The 20,222-nt window shown below is 37.8% G+C and overlaps 1 protein-coding gene across 1 annotated transcript in view; it reads left to right on the top strand.

The window, feature by feature from the left end:
- Positions 1-20,222, top strand: part of DRC8 (dynein regulatory complex subunit 8) — a 154,896-nt gene that overhangs the window by 39,419 nt on the left and 95,255 nt on the right. Inside the window, exon 2 of the mRNA XM_037013697.2 lies at positions 1,655-1,739. Within this exon, the coding sequence (XP_036869592.2) occupies positions 1,655-1,739 (85 nt within the window). The remainder of the gene's footprint in view (positions 1-1,654; positions 1,740-20,222) is intronic.

Raw genomic sequence — 20,222 nt, forward strand, 5'->3', positions numbered from 1 at the left:
AGATGGAACAGTTTTTGTAGAAAAACAAATGCAAACAACTGACCTGGAAAATTGTTTACAGTAATTATAACATAGGTTAAGTCTTTATTATTTGAAGAGATCATACAAATTGTTGAGAAAAAAATGGAAGATCCTAATAGTGATGAGCAGAGAACATGGACAATTCATAACATAGAAAATAGAGGTGATACACAAGCATATGGGTCTTTATTCAGACTCACTTATAATCGAAGTAATGTAATTTTAAATAATGAGATAGTTATTTTTTGCTTATTAGCAAAAGTTCACTGCCATATTTATAATAATATCAGTAAATTGTGTTATATTCCTTTGGTACTGTTAAAAGTTGAAGGTTATGTAGATTATGTTCTAACCTGGAAAAATATAACATTGGAGTGAAGATGTTAGGAGTTACAGTTTTTAAACTATGGGCATAGCAGTTATTTAGGTGGGGTAGAAGGTGGTAGAGAGCAGATCCCTCAAGTGAGAAAGATCTGGTTCACTCCCACTCTGCCACTTGGCACCTCTGATACCGGGTCAGTTGTTTAACCTCTCTGAGCTTTGATTTCTTTTTTCTAAAAATGAGATGCTTACCTCTCTGGCTATAAATGTAGATGCGGCACCTGACGCAGAACCTGGTACCTAGTAAGCTCATTCTAAGTTTTTGTTGAGTGGATGAATAGTAGTTATTAAATGTATATGTAAAAGGTTGTGTATGAAGGAAGGTAGGGAAATACAGTGGAATGATTAGTGATGATATTAGGGTAGAGGGAATGTGAGTAATTAAAAATTCCCCATTTTCTACAATTTGATGGTATTTATAACTAAAATAATTACCTAAACTCATACTTAATCTCTCCCTTTGTACTATTGTACTTACTATTTCAAAAACAGATTTTGAGACTTGATTGTATTTTTTCCTTTATTCGTCCATTCAGCCAAATACCTTGAAGTCAGCCTCACCCCTTTTCTTCTCTGCACGTAGCATCAAACCTGTCAGCAAGTGCTGCTGGTTCTGCTGTCAGAACACATCCAGAGTCCTCCCTTCTTACAACCTCCCTGCCACCATCCTGGACTAAGTACCATCAGTTTTTCACCCAGAGCACTGCAGCAGCTTCCTTCCACCCTCATCCCTTTCCAGCATATTCTTACTGTAATAACCTAAGCAGATCTAAGCCAGGCCATGTCCCGTCACTGCTAGAATCCCTCCAGTGGCTTCTCATCTCATTCAAAGTAAAAAAAAATCCTTAAAGTAGCCTCAAGAGCCCTGTGGACTCTGTCCTACAGATTCACGCCTGTTTCCTACCATTCTCCCTCTGCTGTTCTCTGCCTAAAAGCTCTTCCTGCAGGTGCTCATCAGGCTGGCCTTTTCCTTCCTTCAGGTCTGCATGAATGTCATCTTATCACTGAGGCCGACTTTCCTAAACCACCGTACCACCCCATTCTCTGCCATTAAGGGATTAGGAATTAATTGTTTAGTAGTTAGGTTAGGGTAAAGAGAATGTGAATAATTAAAATTTTTTAATTTTGCATAATTATTCATACATTAACAAGGTTAGGACTCTGTTCTTATTAATAATTTCTAGTGTAGTTATGGAAATTTTTATTTTGAATTCAAAATTAAAATAAATTTAATTTACTTTATCTTTTGCAGAGTTAGCAGTAGCAGAATTTCACAAAAAAATCAAAGAAGCTTTTGAAGTGTTTGACCATGAGTCGAATAATACAGTGGATATGAGGTTTGGAAATGTTTTCTTTGTTCTAATTCTAAATTATCGATCCATTTCATAAAATAGAAGAGGGCTCTTTTTTCTTCTTTTTGCATTCCTTGGATTTATCATGCTATTTAAAGTATTAATTTTTCCTATGCCCTGTGAAAGAAAGGTCTTTGATAATTATTGCTTCAGATCAGTATTGTTTCTTACTCTGTATAGTTTGGTGAAAAGACTATATCCATAATCCAACCTGTTGACCTTAGTTCTCTAAGTGAGATGAACTCTACTGCAGCTTTAGTGATAGACACCTTGTTGGCACTCAGTAAATAATTGTTGAGTGAATGAATAGAATTTGCTTTTGTAATAGGTATGTATCAAAAAGCCATGAATGAGATATTATAAAAAAAGATTAATAATGCTTAAACAATGATATTCTCCCCAAATAAAATAACAGAAGAACCAAAACAAAAAGAAAATATGACAGAGAGACACAAATACTGGGATCTAGAATGGAGAACAGAAGACGGAGAGTGGTTTGGTACCAATCCCCTGCCCAAAAAGGGTATGGAGATGAGTCTGTACCTGAGTGTAATAGAAGTTGTGGGATCCAGGCCACATACATCAGAGAAAGGCTGTGAAGCCATCTTCCAGGAGGGTGAACTGATGAGTGACATGCAGAGGGACTGGGCTGTGCTTGTGAACTGGTGCCATCGCTTCAGGACTCATCAAGGGATTGAGTGATTTAAACTTCACCCCATCTGGATGAACAACATGGGATTTTATTTTATTTATGACAGATTACAACTACATTTATTCTTTAGTTTCTCACACCTGAAGGTGCAGGTCTGACTGCAGGAAAAGAGAGTAAGTGCAGCCAGTGTCAGAACTATGGTAACACCATACCATGTTGGGTTTCATACCTTGACTGTGTTCCTGGGCCATTGCCACGCAGTGTGAAGGTAAGCTGCAGGGATGCAGCACGCCACTGCAGATGGCCCTGGTCACGGTGCGTGCTATGTGAGTGACACTCTGAGTGTGAGCATCCTCCAGGAAAGTGATGGGGTGGGCGGTGGTGGCAGTGATAGGGTTTGGGGGAAGCACACAGCTCGGCGTGCAGTGTGAATGACTGACTATATCTGAATGGCTGCTGTCTTCATGAAGTGGGAGGTTTCTCCTGGGGGCAGGGGTAGAGGTATTGTTAGAGAAGGCAGGGAAGGCAGAAGAGACAGGGTAGCTTTATGACTGAGAAGGGGAACAAAGAAGAGAAAGCAAATTTACTCAAGGCTTGCTATCTGGCAGATACGTGGGGCTTCGTGTATATGACCTCATTTTAGTCTTTTTATTTGTGTAGTAAGGGTTGGCATCCCCAGTTTTTGGAGACAGGAGGAGGTAAATAGTTTGCTTAAGGTCATATCAGGGTTATTTATTTATTTATTTATTATTTTTAATTAAAATTTTTTATGAAGGTTTCACATGAAAAAACAATGTGGTTACTACATTTACCCATTTTATCAAGTCCCCACTCATACCCCATTGCAGTCACTGTCCATCAGTGCAGCAAGATGCCATAGATTCACTATTTGCCTTCTCTGTGCTACACTGTCTTCCCCGTGACCCCTCATACCCTGTGTACTAAATACAATACTCCTCAATCCCCTTCTTCCTCCCTCCCCACTCGCCCTCCCAGACCCCTCCCCGTTGGTAACCGCTAGTCCCTTATTGGAGTCTGTGAGTTAGCTGCTGTTTTGTTCCTTCAGATTTGCTTCATTGTTATACTCCACAAGTGAGTGAAATCATTTGGCACTTGTCTTTCTCCACCTGGCTTATTTCACTGAGTATAATATCCTCCAGCTCTATCCATGTTGTTGCAAATGGTAGGATTTGTTTCTTTCTTACGGCTGAATAGTATTCCATTGTGTATATGTACCATGTCTTCTTTATCCATTCATCCACTGATGGACACTTAGGTTGTTTCAATATCTTGGCTACTGTAAATAGTGCTGTAATAGGGGTGCATATGTCTTTTTGAATCTGAGAACTTGTATTCTTTGGGTAAATTCAAAGGAGTGGGATTCCCGGGTCAAATGGTATTTCTATTCTTAGTTTTTTGAGGAACCTCCATATTGCTTTCCACAGTGGTTGAATTCCCACCAGCAGTGTAGGAGGGTTCCCCTTTCTCTGCATCCTTGCCAGAATTTGTTGTTCTTAGTCTTTTCAATGCTGGCCATCCTTACTGGTGTGAGGTGATATCTCATTGTAGTTTTAATTTGCATTTTCCTGATGATTAGTGATGTGGAACATCTTTTCTTGTGTCTGCTGGCCATCTGAATTTCTTCTTTGGAGAATTGTCTCTTTATATCCTCTGCCCATTTTTTAATAGGGTTATTTGCTTTTTGGGTGTTGAGGCATGTGAGTTCTTTATATATTTTGGATGTTAACCCCTTGTCGGATATGTCATTTACAAATATATTCTCCCATACTGTAGGATGCCTTGTTGTTCTGTTGATGGTGTCCTTTGCCATACAGAAGCTTTTTAGTTTGATTTAGTCCCATTTGTTCATTTTTGCTTTTGTTTTCCTTGCTCGAGGAGATGCGTTCAGGAAGAATTTGCTCATGTTTATATTCAAGAAATTTTTGCCTACATTCTCTTCCAAGAGTTTTATGGTTTCATGACTTAACATTCAGGTCTTTGATCCATTTTGAGTTTACTTTTGTGTATGGGGTTAGACAATAATCCAGTTTCATTCTCTTGCATGCAGCTGCCCGGTTTTGCCAACACCAGTTATTGAAGAGGCTGTTATTTTCCCATTGTATGTCCATGGCTCCTTTATCATATATTAATTGAGCATATATGATTGGGTTTATATCTGGGTTCTTCAGTCTGTTCTATTGGTCTATGGGTCTGTTCTTGTGCCAGTACCAAATTGTCTTGATTACTGTGGCTTTGTAGTAGAGCTTGAAGTTGGGGAGCGTAATCCCCTTGCTTTATTCTTCCTTCTCAGGATTGCTTTGGCTATTTGGGGTCTTTTGTGTTTTCATATGAATTTTAGAACAATTTTCTCTAGTTCATTGAAGAATGCTGTTGATATTTTGATAGGGATTGCATTCAATCTGTAGATTGCTTTAGGCAGGATGGCCATTTTGACAATATTAATTCTTCTATCCATGAGCACGGGATGTGTTTCCATTTATTGGTATCTTCTTTAATTTCTCTCATGAGTGTCCTGTAATTTTCAGAGTATAGGTCTTTCACTTCCTTGGTTAGGTTTATTCGTAGGTATTTTATTCTTTTTGATGCAATTGTGAATGGAATTGTTTTCATGATATCTCTCTCTGCTAGTTCATCATTAGTGTATAGGAATACAACAGATTTCTGTGTATTAATTTTGTATTCCACAATGTTGCTGAATTCAGATATTAGATCTAGTAGTTTTGGAGTGGATTCTGTAGGGTTTTTTATGTGCAATATCATGTCATGTGCAAACGGACAGTTTAACTTCTTTCTTACTAATCTGGATGCCTTTTATTTCTTTGTGTTGTCTGATTGCTGTGGCTAGGGCCTCCAGTACTATGTTGAATAAAAGTGGGAGAGTGGGCATCCTTGTTTTGTTCCCAATCTTAAAGGGAAAGCTTTTAGCTTCTCTCTGTTAACTATGATGTTGGCAGTGGGTTTGTCATATATGGCCTTTATTATGTTGAGGTGCTTGCCCTCTATACCCATTTTGTTGAGAATTTTTATCATGAATGGATGTTGAATTTTGTCAAAAGCTTTTTCAGCATCTATGGAGATGAACATGTGGTTGTTGTCCTTCTGTTTGTTGATGTGGTGGATGATGTTGATGGACTTTCAAATGTTGTACCATCCTTACATCCCTGGGATGAATCTCACTTGGTCATGGTCTATGATCCTTTTGATGTATTTTTGAATTTGGTTTGTTAATATTTTTTGAGTATTTTTGCATCTATGTTCATCAGGGATATTGGTCTGTAATTTTTCTTTTTTGTCATGTCTTTGCCTCGTTTTGGTATTACAGTGATGCTGGCCTTGTATAATTGGGAGTATTCCCTCTTCTACTTTTTGGAAAACTTTAAAGAGGATGGGTATTAAGTCTTAATGTTTGATAAAATTCAGCAGTGAAGCCGTCTGGTCTAGGAGTTTTGTTCTTAGGTAGTTTTTTTATTACCAGTTCAATTTCATTGCTGGTAATTGGTCTGTTCAGATTTTCTGTTCCTTTCTGGGTCAGTCTTGGAAGGTTGTATTTTTCCAGAAAGTTGTCCATTTCTTCTTGCTTATCTAGTTTGTTATCATATAACTTTCCATAGTATTCTCTAATTATTCTTTTTATTTCTTTGGTGTCTGTAGTGATTTTTGCTTTCCCATTTTTGATTCTGTTTATGTGTGTAGACTCTCTTTTTTTCTTGATATGTCTGGCTTGGGGCTTACCTATTTTGTTTATTTTCTCAAAGAACCAGCTCTTCCTTTCATTGATTCTCTCTATTGTTTTATTCTTCTTGATTTTATTTATTTCTGCTCTAATCTTTTTTATGTCCCTTCTTCTACTGACTTTGGGCCTCATTTGTTCTTCTTTTTCTAGTTTCATTAATTGTGAGTTTAGTTAGAGTGTTCATATGGGATTGTTCTTTCCTAAGGTAGGTTCATGTTGCAATATACTTTCCTCTTAGCATGGCCTTCGCTACATCCCACAGATTTTGCAGTGTTGAATTATTGTTGTCATTTCTCTCCATATATTGCTTGATCTCTGTTTTTATTTGGTCATTGATCTATTGGTTGTTTAGGAGCATGTTGTGGAGCCTCTATGTGTTTATGGGAATTTTTATTTTCTTAGCGTAAATTTATTTCTAGTTTCATACCTTTGTGGTCTGAGAAAGTGGTTGGTACAATTTCAATCCTTTTGAATTTACTGAGGCTCTTTTTGTGGCCTAGTATATGATTGGTTCTTGAAAATGTTCCATGTACAGTTGAGAAGAATGTGCCTTCTGCTGCTTTTGTGTGTAGAGTTCTGTAGATGTCTGTTAGATCCATCTGTTCTAATTGTTCAGTGCCTCTGTCTCCTTACTTATTTTCTGTCTGGTTAATCTGTCCTTTGGAGTGAGTAGTGTACTGAATTCTTTTTGAATGAATGCATTGCATTCTATGTCACCTTTTAAATTGGTTAGTATTTGTTTCACATATATAGGTGCTCCTGTGTTGGGTGCATAGATATTTATAATGATTATATCTTCTTGTTAGATTGACCCTTTATCATTATGTAATGTCCTTCTTTGTCTCTTGTGACTTTCTTTGTTTTGAAGTTTATTTTGTCTGATACAAATACTGCAACACCTGCTTTTTTCTCCCTATTAGTTGCATGAAATATCTTTTTCCATCCCTTCACTTTTAGTCTATGTATGTCTTTGAGTTTGAAGTGAGTCTCTTGTACGCAGAATAAAGATGGGTCTTGTTTTTTTTATCCATTCAGTGACTCTGTGTCTTTTGATTGGTGCATTCTGACCATTTACATTTATGGTGATCATCAATAGGTATGTACTTATTGCCATTCCAGGCTTTAGATTTGTGTTTACCAAAGATTCAAGGTTAACTTTCTTACTATGTAAGAGTCCAAGTTAACTCACTTAGTATGGCATTACAACCATAATCTAAAAGTTCTTTTTTCTCCTCCCTTTTCTTCCTCCTCCATTCATTATATATTATGTATCATATTCTGTACTCTGTGTATCTGTTGATTGACTTTGGGGGTAGTTAATTTATTTTGCATTTGTTTAGTAATTAACTGTTCTACTTTCTTTACTGTGTTTTTATTACCTCTGGTGACAGCTGTTAATCCTTAGGAACACTTCCCTTTATAGCAGTCCCTCCAAAATATACTGTAGAGACAGTTTGTGGGAGGCAAATTCTCTCATCTTTTGCTTATCTGGAAATTGTTTAATTCCCTCCTTCAAATTTAAATGATAATCTCCCATATAACATATTTTTGTTTCGTGGTCCTTCTGCTTCATTGCATTAAATATATCATGCCACTCCATTCTGGCCTGTAAGGTTTCTTCTGAGAAGTGGGATGATAGCCTGATGGGCTTTCCTTTTATGTGATCTTATTTCTCTCTCTGGCTGCTTTTAATAGTCTGTCCTTTTCCTTGATCTTTGCCATTTTAATTAGTATATATCTTGGTGTTGTCTTCCTTTGGTCCCTTGTGTTGTGAGATCTGTGCACCTCCATGGCCTGAGAGACTATCTCCTTTCCCAGATTGGCTTCCCTCTGGCTGGCCTAATGCCAGGGTAGGGTTTGCCGGTTTGTGAGCCAGGTGGGGCTGGCTGGGAGGGAGGCACAGCAGGCTGCGTACCATGGAGGGCTTCCTTGGAGCTGTGTAGCCAGCCAGGGGGCTGGAGTGCCTGAAAATTGTAAAAGTTCCCAACCTGCTGGGCAGAGTGCATCCGGACAATTTTATATACCTGTCCTTTCTCCTGAACAGTAAGCTCTGTGCAGTCCTTGCCCCTTTAACAGCCCTCTCACTGTTAGGAAGTCTCTCAGACCGCCCACCTTTCTTTTGTCCCAGAGCAGCCAGATATGGATCCCTGCTTTCCACAACTGCCTGGAATCTCAGTCTCTCCAGGTATTCTGCCTGTGTTAGCTTTCCACCCCACCTAATTATGAGAGCAGCATGAAATGTAGGTTTGTGCTCTCAGAGTAGATCTCCAGAGCTAGGTGTTCAGCAGTCCCAGGCCTCCACTCCCTCCCCACTCCATTTCTCTTCCTCCCATGGGGAAGGGCTTGGGTCCCACTGGACCTCGGCTTTGGTACGTTACCCTGTTCCTTGAGGTTTATTCTTTTCTCCAGGTGTATGCAGTCTGGTGCAGCCCTCTTTCCTGTTGCTCTTTCAGGATTAGTTGTATTAATTATATTTTCGTATTATATATGGTTTTAAAAGGAAGCTCCTGTCTCACCTGTTCATGCTGCCATCTTTCATCCCTTCCCAGGGCTTTTTAAATTCCAAGTTGTTTACTGTGTCTTACTGCCCCTACCGTGCTCCCTTCATGGACTTCATGAGCTTATCTCCTTCTTTTGGGCTTCCTGATTGTAGTAGGGAAAAAAATCTCCCAAATCTTCTTAGAGTAGTGATGTGGTAAAAGGGCTGATTTAGGAAAAATATTCTTATGGGATGTATCTTTTTTCCCATTCAAAATAGAAATAATTTTATTGAGGCCCTGAGGGAAATTGTATATTCTTAAAACTTAAATTGTCTATTTTATTAAATAAAGACAGTGACTAAGAAAACTGACATTGTTTGTAGTACTGAAGTGTTACTGCCAAGTATATTTGAGTAGCAGCAACATGGCTGAATGCAGTTTTGTGATCTGTACTCCTGTTAATTTGCATAGACTGATGTTTATAATAAGTTTCTTCACGCTGCTGGTGTCATTTCATCTACTCTGTGGGACAGAGAGGCCCACGACTTGCTCGAAGTAGCAGTGGGTAGCAGCAGAGTTGGACCTCAAATTTGTTTGTCTGTCTTGGTAGGGAAGGGCAGGCACTGTCCCTTGAGAGGCTTCCAGGACACTTTGCTGTTCCTTCCTGAAGAGCTTTACCTCTCAGTGGAGGTCTCTTCCATTTCCCTTGTAGGACAGACCTGGGTCGCGTTATAGATGTTTTGTGGTGGCTGTTGGCCTTTCCCCTTACCTCTGCTTTTCATAAACTGAAAGACTTAACCTGAAGATTTATCACAGGAGGTAAAGGTGAGGCCTGGTATTCTGACTGGGTTTCCTTCACGATGTGAAACACTATGAATGGGCCCCACTGCTTTCTTTTCAGCTCCGAGGGGCAAGGAGATTTTCTTTGCAGCTCAGCTTACATGTTGCCTCACAGGGCTGGTGTGGTGCACAGTTGTCACAGATGGGTGTGGAGGCCCCTTTGCATCACAGGCTTGCTTGCAGGGGCCTGTAAGTCGAAACTATTTTCATAATAAATCTAAGACAGTGTTTGCTATTTTCCTTCTCATTTTTTGAGGTTTTTCAAAACATAATGATGTGGGATATTGTAACAGATTGAATGCTGAACCAAATGGGGGTCCAGAGGGGTGGTCCGGCTGTCTCCTGTTAAGCCAGATATTCCAGAGATTTGCAAACATGTAAGACAGTGCCATTCTTCTAGTTAAATTTGTTTTTTGTTTTGGCAAATATAGTTATTTTTCATAAAAGTAATGTTATTTATGTAAATGTAGTGGGTTTATTATTTCTAAATCAACTGAGTGAATATTTTTAAAATTTGAGGCTTAATTTCTAATATGATAAGTCTAGATAAATATAAGTCACATAAACAAAAGCTCTTTGAGGATCTCAGTAAGTTTTAAGAGTGTAAAAGAGGTTCTGAGACCAAAAAGTTTGAAAACCACTGTTGTCAGTTGACATTTTTTTAATCTCTTAAACAGTATCAGCTTGGAACAAATTAGGTCAGGATTTAAAGCTTACAACATAAGTATTAGGTCTTATTATTATCCCACTTTATATACCTGAAGTAAGTAATTTAGGTTTCTTTTCCTCTATTTGATCTGGATTAGCAATGGCATATTGTACATGAAAAAACTCTTACGAGAACTTTTTACTTTTTTCTGTGTGTACTGTTTTGGTCTTTTAAGTTCAAAAGCAGTTCATTTTCTTTCTAAAATTGGCACCTTGAAAAGCATTGAGGCAGCTTTTCAGTGTCGTGAACTAGGGACATTTTTATTTTGCCTCATGCAAAATAGAACATTTTGATATGTATTTTCCTGCTCTGTGTGTTCAGATTTTGATCAATAAGGTTAATTGAAAATAAATTTTTTGAGTAGATAATATATACACATAGATGAAATTCTAAGGTACAGAGAATATGTAGTGAGGTCAATCTCTTCAGCTCTGGCTTGCTGGCTAGTTCCCCTTTCTAAAGTCAAGACTTGTTACAAGTTTCTCTAGTTCTTCCAGAAATAGTCCATGCAGATGCAAGTGTGTGTGTGGCTGTGTGTATTGTTTATAGTGGTAAATGTGCATAAGATTGAACATTTTAACCATTTTTAAGTATAAAGCTCAGGGCCTGTAAATGCATTCATATCACCACTATCCCTCTCCGTAACTTTTTCATCTTCCCAAACTGAAACTCTATACTTTTTATTTTTTATTTTTTAATGTTTTTTATTTTGTCATCATTAATCTACAATTACATGAAAAACATTATGTTTACTAGGTTCCACACTTCACCAAGTACCCCCACAAACCCCATTAGAGTCACTGTCCATCAGCATAGTAAGATGCTGTTGAGTCACTACTTGTCTTTCTGTGAAAAAATGAGAAGGAAAATAGCAAACACTGTTTTAGATTTGTTATGAAAATAGTTTTGACTTCCAGGCCCCTGCAAGCACACCTGGGATGCACAGGGGCCTCCACACCCCTCTGTGACAACTGCTCACCACACCAACCCTGTGAGGCAATATGTAATCCAGATCAACAGCTCTCCCCATGCCCCCGCCCCCACATTATACATGCTAATCATAATGCCCCCTTTCTTTTTCCCCACACTTATCCCTCACTTCCTACCCATCCTCCCCAGTCCCTTTCCCTTTGGTAACTGTTAGTCCATTCTTGGGTTCCGTGATTCTGCTGCTATTTTCTTCCTTCTTTGTTTTTCTTTGTTCTTATACTCCACATATGAGTGAAATCATTTGGTGCTTGTCTTTCTCCGCCTGGCTTATTTCACTGAGCATAATACCCTCTACCTCCATCCATGTTGTTGCAAATGGTAGGGTTTATTTTCTTCTTATGGCTGAATAATATCCCATTGTGTATATGTACCACCTCTTCTTTATCCATTCATCTACTGATGGACACTTAGATTGCTTCCATTTCTTGGCTATTGTAAATAGTGCTGCAATAAACATAGGGGTACATCTGTCTTTTTCAAACTGGGCTGCTGATTCTTAGGGTAAATTCCTAGGAGTGAAATTCCTGGGTCAAATGGTATTTCTATTTTGAGCTTTTTGAGGAACCTCCATGCTGCTTTCCACAATGGTTGAACTAGTTTACATTCCCATCAGCAGTGCAGGAGGGTACGCCATTCTCTGCAACCTCGCCAGCATTTGTTGTTGCTTGTCTTTTGGATGTTGGCCATCCTAACTGGTGTGAGGTGATATCTCATTGTGGTTTTAATTTGCATTTCTCTGATGACAAGAGATATGGAGCATCTTTTATGTGTCTGTTGGCCATCTGAATTTCTTCTTTGGAGAACTGTCTGTTCAGCTCCTCTGCCCATTTTTAAATTGGATTATTTACTATTTGTTTGTTGAGGTGTGTGAGCTCTTTATGTATTTTGGATGTCAACCCTTTATCGGATCTGTCATTTATGAATATATTCTTGCATACTGCAGGGTACCTGTTTTTTTTTTGGTTGTGTCCTTTGCTGTACAGAAGCTTCTCAGCTTGCTATAGTCCCACTTGTTCATTTTTGCTTTTGTTTCCCTTGCCCCGGGAGATATGTTCATGGAGAAGTCGCTCATGTTTATGTCCAAGAGATTTTTGCCTATGCTTTTTTGTAAGAGTTTTATGGTTTCATGACTTACATTCAGGTCTTTGATCCATTTCGAATTTACTTTTGTGTATGGGGTTAGACAATAATCCAGTTTCATTCTCTTACATGTAGCTGTCCAATTTTGCCAGCACCATCTGTTGAAGAGACTGTCATTTCCCCATTGTATGTCCATGACTCCTTTATCATATATTAATTGACCATATATGTTTGATTTAATGTCTGGAGTTTCTATTCTGTTCCACTGGTCTGTTGCTCTGTTCTTGTGCCAGTACCAAACTGTCTTGATTACTGTGGCTTTGTAGTAGAGCTTGAAGTTGGGGAGCGAGATCCCCCGCCACACTTTATTCTTTCTTCTCAGGATTGTTTTGGCTATTTGGGGACTTTGGTGTTTCCATATGAATTTTTGAACTATTTGTTACAGTTCATTGAAGAATGCTGTTGGTAATTTGATAGGGATTGCATCAAATCTGTATATTGTTTTGGGCAGGATGGCCATTTTGATGATACTAATTCTTCCTAGCCAAGACCATGGGATGATTTTCCATTTGTTAGTGTCCTCTTTAATTTCTCTTAAGAGTGTCTTATAGTTTTCAGGGTGTAGTTCTTTCACTTCCTTGATTAAGTTTATTCCTAAATATTTTATTCTTTCTGATGCAATTCTGAATGGAATTGTTTTCCTGATTTCTCTTTCTATTAGTTCATTGTTCGTGTATAGGAAAGCCACAGATTTTTGTGTGTTAATTTTGTATCCTGCAACTTTGCTGAATTTCGTTATCAGTTCTAGTAGTTTTGAACTGGAGTCTTTAGGGTTTTTTATGTACAATATTATATCATCTGCAAATAGTGACAGTTTAACTTCTTCTTTACCAATTTGGATTCCTTGTATTTCTTTGTTTTGTTTAATTGTGGTGGCTAGGACCTCCAGTAGTATGTTAAATAACAGTGGGGAGAGTGGGTATCCCTGTCTTGTTCCCAATTTTAGAGGAAAAGCTTTCAGCTTCTTGCTGTTCAGTATGATATTGGCTGTGGGTTTATCATATATGGCCTTTATTATGTTGAGGTACTTGCCCTCTATGCCCATTTTGTTGAGAGTTTTTATCTTGAATGGATGTTGAATTTTGTCGAATGCTTTTTCAACATCTATGGAGATGATCGTGTGGTTTTTGTCCTTCTTTTTGTTGATGTGGTGGATGATGTTGATGGATTTTCAAATGTTGTACCATCCTTGCATCCCTGGGATGAATCCCACTTGGTCATGGTGTATGATCCTCTTGATATATTTTTGAATTCGGTTTGCTAATATTTTGTTGAGTATTTTCGCATCTACGTTTATCAGGGATATTGGTGTGTAGTTTTCTTTTTTGGTGGGGTCTTTGCCTGGTTTTGGTGTTAGGGTGATGTTGTGATGTTGGCTTCATAGAATGAGTTTGGGAGTATTCCTTCCTCTTCTATTTTTTGGAAAACTTTAAGGAGAATGGGTATTATGTCTTCTCTGTATGTCTGATAAAATTCTGAAGTAAATCCATCTGGCCCGGGAGTTTCGTTCTTGGATAGTTTTTTGATTACCGATTAAATTTCTTTGCTGGTAATTGGTTTGTTTAGATTTTCTGTTTCTTCCTTGGTCAGTCTTGGAACATTGTATTTTTCAAGGAAGTTGTCCATTTCTTCTAGGTTTTCCAGCTTGTTATAATATAGGTTTTCATAGTATTTTCTAATAATTCTTTGTATTTCTGTGGGGTCTGTCATGATTTTTCCTTTCTCATTTCTGATTCTGTTGATATGTATTGATTCTCTTTTTTCTTTTTATAAGTCTATCTAGAGGCTTTTCTGTTTTGTTTATTTTCTCAAAGAACCAGCTCTTGGTTTCATTGATTTTTTTCTATTGTTTTATTCCTCTCAATTTTATTTATTTCTTCTCTGATTTTTATTATGTCCCTCCTTCTGCTGACTTTAGGCCTCATTTGTTCTTCTTTTTCCAATTTCAATAATTGTGACGTTAGACTATTCATTTGGGTTTGTTCTTCCTTCTTTAAATATGCCTGGATTGCTATATACTTTCGTCTTAAGACTGCTTTCGCTGCTTCCCACAGAAGTTGGGGTTTTGTGCTGTTGTTGTCATTTGTTTCCATATATTGCTTGATCTCTATTTTAATTTTGTCGTTGATCCATTGATTATTTAGGAGTATGTTGTTAAGCCTGCATGTGTTTGTGTGGCTTATTACTTTCTTTGTACAATTTATTTCTAGTTTCATACCTTTGGTGTCTGAAAAGTTGTTTGGTAGAATTTCAATCTTTTTGAATTTACTGAGTCTCTTTTTGTGGCCTAGTATGTGGTCTATTCTGGGGAATGTTCCATGTACACTTGAGAAGAATGTGTATCCTGTTGCTTTTGGATGTAGAGTTCTGTAGATGTCTATTAGGTCCATCTGTTCTAGTGTGTTGTTCAGTGCCTCTGTGTCCTTACTTATTTTCTGTTTGGTGGTTCTGTCTTTTGGAGTGAGTGGTGTGTTGAAGTCTCCTAAAATGAGTACATTGTATTCTATTTCCTCCTTTAATTCTGTTAGTATTTGTTTCACATATGCTGGTGCTCCTGTGTTGGGTGCATATATGTTTATAATGGTTATATCCTCTTGTTGGACCTGACCCCTTTATCATTATGTAATGTCCTTCTTTATCTCTTATTACTTTCTTTGTTTTGAAGTCTATTTTGTCTGATACTAGAACTGCAAAACCTGCTTTTTTCTCCCTGTCGTTTGCATGAAATATGTTTTTCCATCCCTTGACTTTTAGTCTGTGCGTGTCTTTGGGTTTGAGGTGAGTCTCTTGTAAGCAGCATATAGATGGGTCTTGCTTTTTTGTCCATTCTATTACTCTGTGTCTTTTGATTGGTGCATTCAGTCCTTTTACATTTAGGGTGATTATTGAAAGATATGTACTTATTGCCATCACAGGCTTTAGATTCATGGTTACCAAAGGTTCAAGGTTAGCTTCTTCAGTATCTTACTGTCTAACTTAACTTGCTTATTGAGCTATTATAAACACTGTCTGATGATTCTTTATTTCTCTCCCTTCTTATTCCTCCTCCTCCATTCTTTATATGTTGCGTGTTTTATTCTGTGCTCTTTTGTGTTTCCTTTGACTGCTTTTGTGGGTAGTTGATTTTATTTTTTGCCTTTAGTTAGTATTTGGTTGGTCTGCTTTCTTTGGTGTGCTTTTATTTTCTAAGGTGACATCTATTTAGCCTTAGGAGTGCACCCATCTAGAGCAGTCCCTCTAAAATACCCTGTAGAGGTGGTTTGTGGGAGGCAAATTCCCTCAACTTTTGCTTGTCTGGGAATTGTTTAACCCCTCCTTCATATTTAAATGATAATCGTGCGGATATAGCATTCTTGGTTCAAAGCCCTTCTGTTTCATTGCATTAAATATATCATGCCATTCTCTTCTGGCCTGTAAGGTTTCTGTTGAGAAGTCTGATGATAGCCTGATGGGTTTTCCTTTGTAGGTGACCTTTTTCCTCTCTCTAGCTGCCTTTAAAACTCTGTCCTTGTCCTTGATCTTTGCCATTTTAATTATTATGTGTCTTGATGTTGTCCTCCTTGGGGCCCTTCTTTTGGGAGTTCTGTGTATTTCCGTGGTCTGAGTGACTATTTCCTTCCCCAGTTTGGGGAAGTTTTCAGCAATTATTTCTTCAAATACACCTTCTATTCCTTTTTCTCTCTCTTCTTCTTCTTGTACCCCTATAATGCAGATATTTTTCCATTTGGATTGGTCACACAGTTCTCTTAATATTGTTTCATTCCTGGAGATCCTTTTATCTCTCTCTGCATCAGCTTCTATGCGTTCCTGTTCTCTGGTTTCTATTCCATCAATTGCTCCTTGCATCTCATCCATTCTGCTTTTAAATCCTTCCAGAGATTCTTTTATTTCTGTAGTCTCCCTCCCTACTTTATCGGTTAGCTGTTGCATTTTTCTCTGCAGCTCCATCAGCATGGTTATGACCTTTATTTGGAATTCTTTTTCAGGGAGATTGGTTAGATATATCTCTCCAAGCTCCTTCTCAGGGGTTGTCCCTGTGATTTTGGTCTGGATCAAATTCTTCTGCTTTTCATGGCGATAGAGGTAGTTGTGGGGAGCTGGCACATGTGTCGGCTGGGAGAACGTCCCTTCTTGCTAGTTTGTGGCCTTTCTCTCCTGGGAGAATGGCGACCCACAGCGGCTTGTGCTATGCAATTACAGCACAGCCTCTGATTCTTGCTCTGGCTGCTATGAAGGAAGCTCTATGCATGGTTGCCCATTCATGAGGCGCTGGGTTCTCACAGTTGTAGATGTAGCTTGGCTGTTGTCCTGTTTCTTCTGGTCTCTCTTTTAGTGATAGTTGTATTTGTTGTATTTTCAAAAATATATATGGTTTTGGGAGGAGACTTCCACTGCTCTGCTCACGCCACTGTCTTGGCTCCTCTCCTGAAACTCTGTACTTTTAAACACTAACTTCCCATCTTCTCTCTCCCTAGCTCCTGGCACCCACCACTCTACTTTCTGTCTCTGTGAGTCTGACTACTCCAGGTCCTCTCATAAGTAGAACCATGTAGTAGTTGTCCTTTTGTATCTGACTTACTTCACTCAGCATAGTGTCTTCAAGGTTCATCCATGTAGCAGGTGTTAGAATTTCATTCTTTCTAAAGGCTTAATAATTGTGTGTATAGACCACATTTTGTTTATCCATCCGTTTGCTCATGGAGTTTTGGTGTTCCCACATTTTAGCTATTTGAATAATGTTGCTCTGAACATTGGCATACACATATCTGTTCAACTCCCTGCTTTCAGTTCTTTTGTGAGTATACCCAGAAGTGGAATTGTTAGATCATGTGGTAGTACTATGTTTAATGTTTTGGGAAACCACCATACAGTTTTCCGTAGTAGCTGAATCATTCTGCATTCCCTGCAGGAAAGCACAGGGGTTCTGATTTTCTTCAAATCCTTTCTAACACATGGTATTTTCAGTTTTTTGCTTTTATTTTAAATAACCATCCTATAATGGGTGTACAGTGGTATCTTATTGTGATTTTGATTTGCATTTCTCTGATGATTAAAGATATTGATCATATTTTCATGTACTTATTGTCTATATATCTTCTTTGGAGAAATGTATATTTAATTCCTTTGCCATTTTTAATGGCATCTAAAAAATCACATTGTTTGTTTTTTGGTTGTTGAGTTGTAGGGTGTATATTTGAACATGTGGTGAGAGACAGTATAAACCATTTCACACATTGCTTTTTTCACTTGTTAGTATTTCTTTATTCTATATTAGTATATACAAAATTTCCTAATTTCATTGTATGGATAAGCCATAATATATTGAATTAATCTCCCTTCAGTCATTATTTAGGTTGTTCCCAGGCTTTTTCTATGATGATCCATGTTGCAGAGAATATCTTAGTAGGCATATTATTTTGCGAAAGTGAGAATTTTTCTCTAGGATTACTTTTTGGAAAAACGTCCAAGTGCATGGATATTTTTGGTGGGTGTTGCCATCTGGAGAATATATTCTCTCACTTGATTATATGAGCATGCCTGTTTTCCCACTACCTCTGAAGTTTAAGTATGAAACTTAAAGATTTTTGCCAATCTGATATATAAAAAATGGAAACTCGGTGTTAATTTTCATTTTTTAAATATTGTTAGACATCTTTTTGTATGTCTAAAAGTGATTTGTTTCTTTTTGTATGTCTAAAAGTGATTTTTTACTTTTTTTTGTTTGAACTGTCAGTTTATGACCTTTCCCCACTTTTTCCCATGACTTATTTATCCTTTTATATATTAAAGATTTTAGCCTTAGTCTGTGAAATGTATGCCATTTTGTGTTCTGGCTATTTTTACTTAAGGGCATTCAGAAAATTTTAAAATTATAAATTATGTGCCTTTTGAGTATGAATTTAATGTTTGTAAACAAATTCATTACAGTAGTTCTAAAGGAATTAAAGGAATAAAAGGAATCAAAAAAATTAAAGGAATAAATCTAAGTTACCCTGAATGAAGTTAGTTAGTAAAAAATGAAAAATACATCACAAAGTAGTAGCTAATTTTTCCATGTAGCTGATAAACTTAATTTGAAAGTCACTCAAATCTTATTCACAAACAAATCTAGTTTTTTTGTAATCTATGTTTCATCTTTGACTCTAACAAAGTAAAATATATCAGAGGACAGTGGAGTCTGTTGCTGACTCTGTCACTTATTTATATGCTACCCTCTTTTTATTACATTTTCCTCATCTATACAGTTGAAATAATATCTATACCACTGAATCCACAAGAGTAGTATAAAGAATATCAAATGAAAAATATGAATGATTTTGAGAAGTCTATGTGCTCAGATCAACTTACATAGTTTTAAACACTCCATTCTAATCAGTTCTAGGATGGATTAATACTCAAGAATTTGGTGAGTAAGATGCTGTGGGGTCCAATCCCAGAAGGAAAGTGCTAGTCTTTCCTTGTTCCCCAGCCACATCCAGTGGTGCCATTTCCAGGCTTCAGTGACTTCAGAATAACCATATTACAATACTCCAGACTGTTCTGTGCTTACTTTATACCTGCCTCCTCTCTGGGAGGTTTTTCCTAAGCTCTCTTGTTTTCTTGGTCTTGAGGCACTTTTTTTGCTGTCCGGCAGCCCCTGGTATTCTCTTGCTAATTCAGCGAGTCTCTTTTTCAGTTTCCATATGAATTCCTCAGGGGTCTGCGAGGCACACAGCACCAGCATTCATCCATCTCACTCATAAGGAGGCTTATATTTCTTAAGCAATTGGGAGGAACCTTGAATGTATTAGGTCTTGTCTTAAATTCAGTAAGAAATATGTAGTAAGAAACTTTTTGAGTGGATTAGAAACAACTCCTCGTAAGGGGACTGGAGGTGCCATAAATATTCCTTCTACTTCTTTCCATTTAATACTATTTTTGAAGATAAGTTATGCATTTTTATCAGGTAGTAAAGAGTGTGGGCATTGTGGAGATATTGCATGAAATTTGGGGAAATGACAGTTTCCCTAAACAGTTATTATTTGAGAAAGCTTGAGGCTACACAAAGGGCACTTGAAAAACTGCACAGGGAAATGGGCCTGCATTTGTGCAACAGAAAATGTATGGATTGTAAAAGAGGAAAACAGGGTTGTTGGACCCAGAGACCCATTGACTGGGAATGAATTGTAAAAGCTGGGGTTTATTCATCCAGTGACAGTTTACCGTATTAGTGAAGTGAACAATGTACCAAGACAATGTACAGTGTTATCTGTATGTAACTTGGATAAATTCCAAAAACAGTTGAGTTGAAGAAATAAAAAAGAAAGCAAGCATTATGATACCATGTATGTAAATCTTGACCATACAAAGTAATAGTACCTGTTGCTTCTGAATACAAAGACATGCATGGGAATGATTAACATTATTCTTCGAATGGTGGCTGATGATGGAGGGAGGAGGGATGGACAGTGGGACATCCGATGTTCTGCTCTTTTGTAGTTAGGGGAGAAAATCTGAAGCAAATGTGGAAAATGCTAACATCTGTTAAATCTTAAAAATTTTTTTATTAAGGTATCATTGATATACACTTATGAAGTTTTCACATGCAAAACAATGTGGTTACTACATTCACCCATATTCTCAAGTCCTCCCCATACCCCATTGAAGTCACTGTCCATCAGTGTAGTAAGATGCCACACAGTCACTACTTGTCTTCTCTGTGCTACACACTCTTCCCTGTGACCCCCCACACCATGTGTACTAATCATAATATCCCTCAATCCCCTTCTCCTTCCCTCCCCACCTGCCCTCCCCTACCACTCCCCTTTGGTAACTGCTAGTCCCTTCTTGGAGTCTGTGAGTCTAATGCTGTTTGGTCCCTTCAGTTTTGCTTCGTTGTTACACTCCACAAATGAGGGAAATC

The sequence above is a fragment of the Manis javanica genome, chromosome 11 (assembly GCF_040802235.1).
Source record: "Manis javanica isolate MJ-LG chromosome 11, MJ_LKY, whole genome shotgun sequence".
In the NCBI taxonomy this organism is placed as follows: domain Eukaryota; kingdom Metazoa; phylum Chordata; class Mammalia; order Pholidota; family Manidae; genus Manis; species Manis javanica.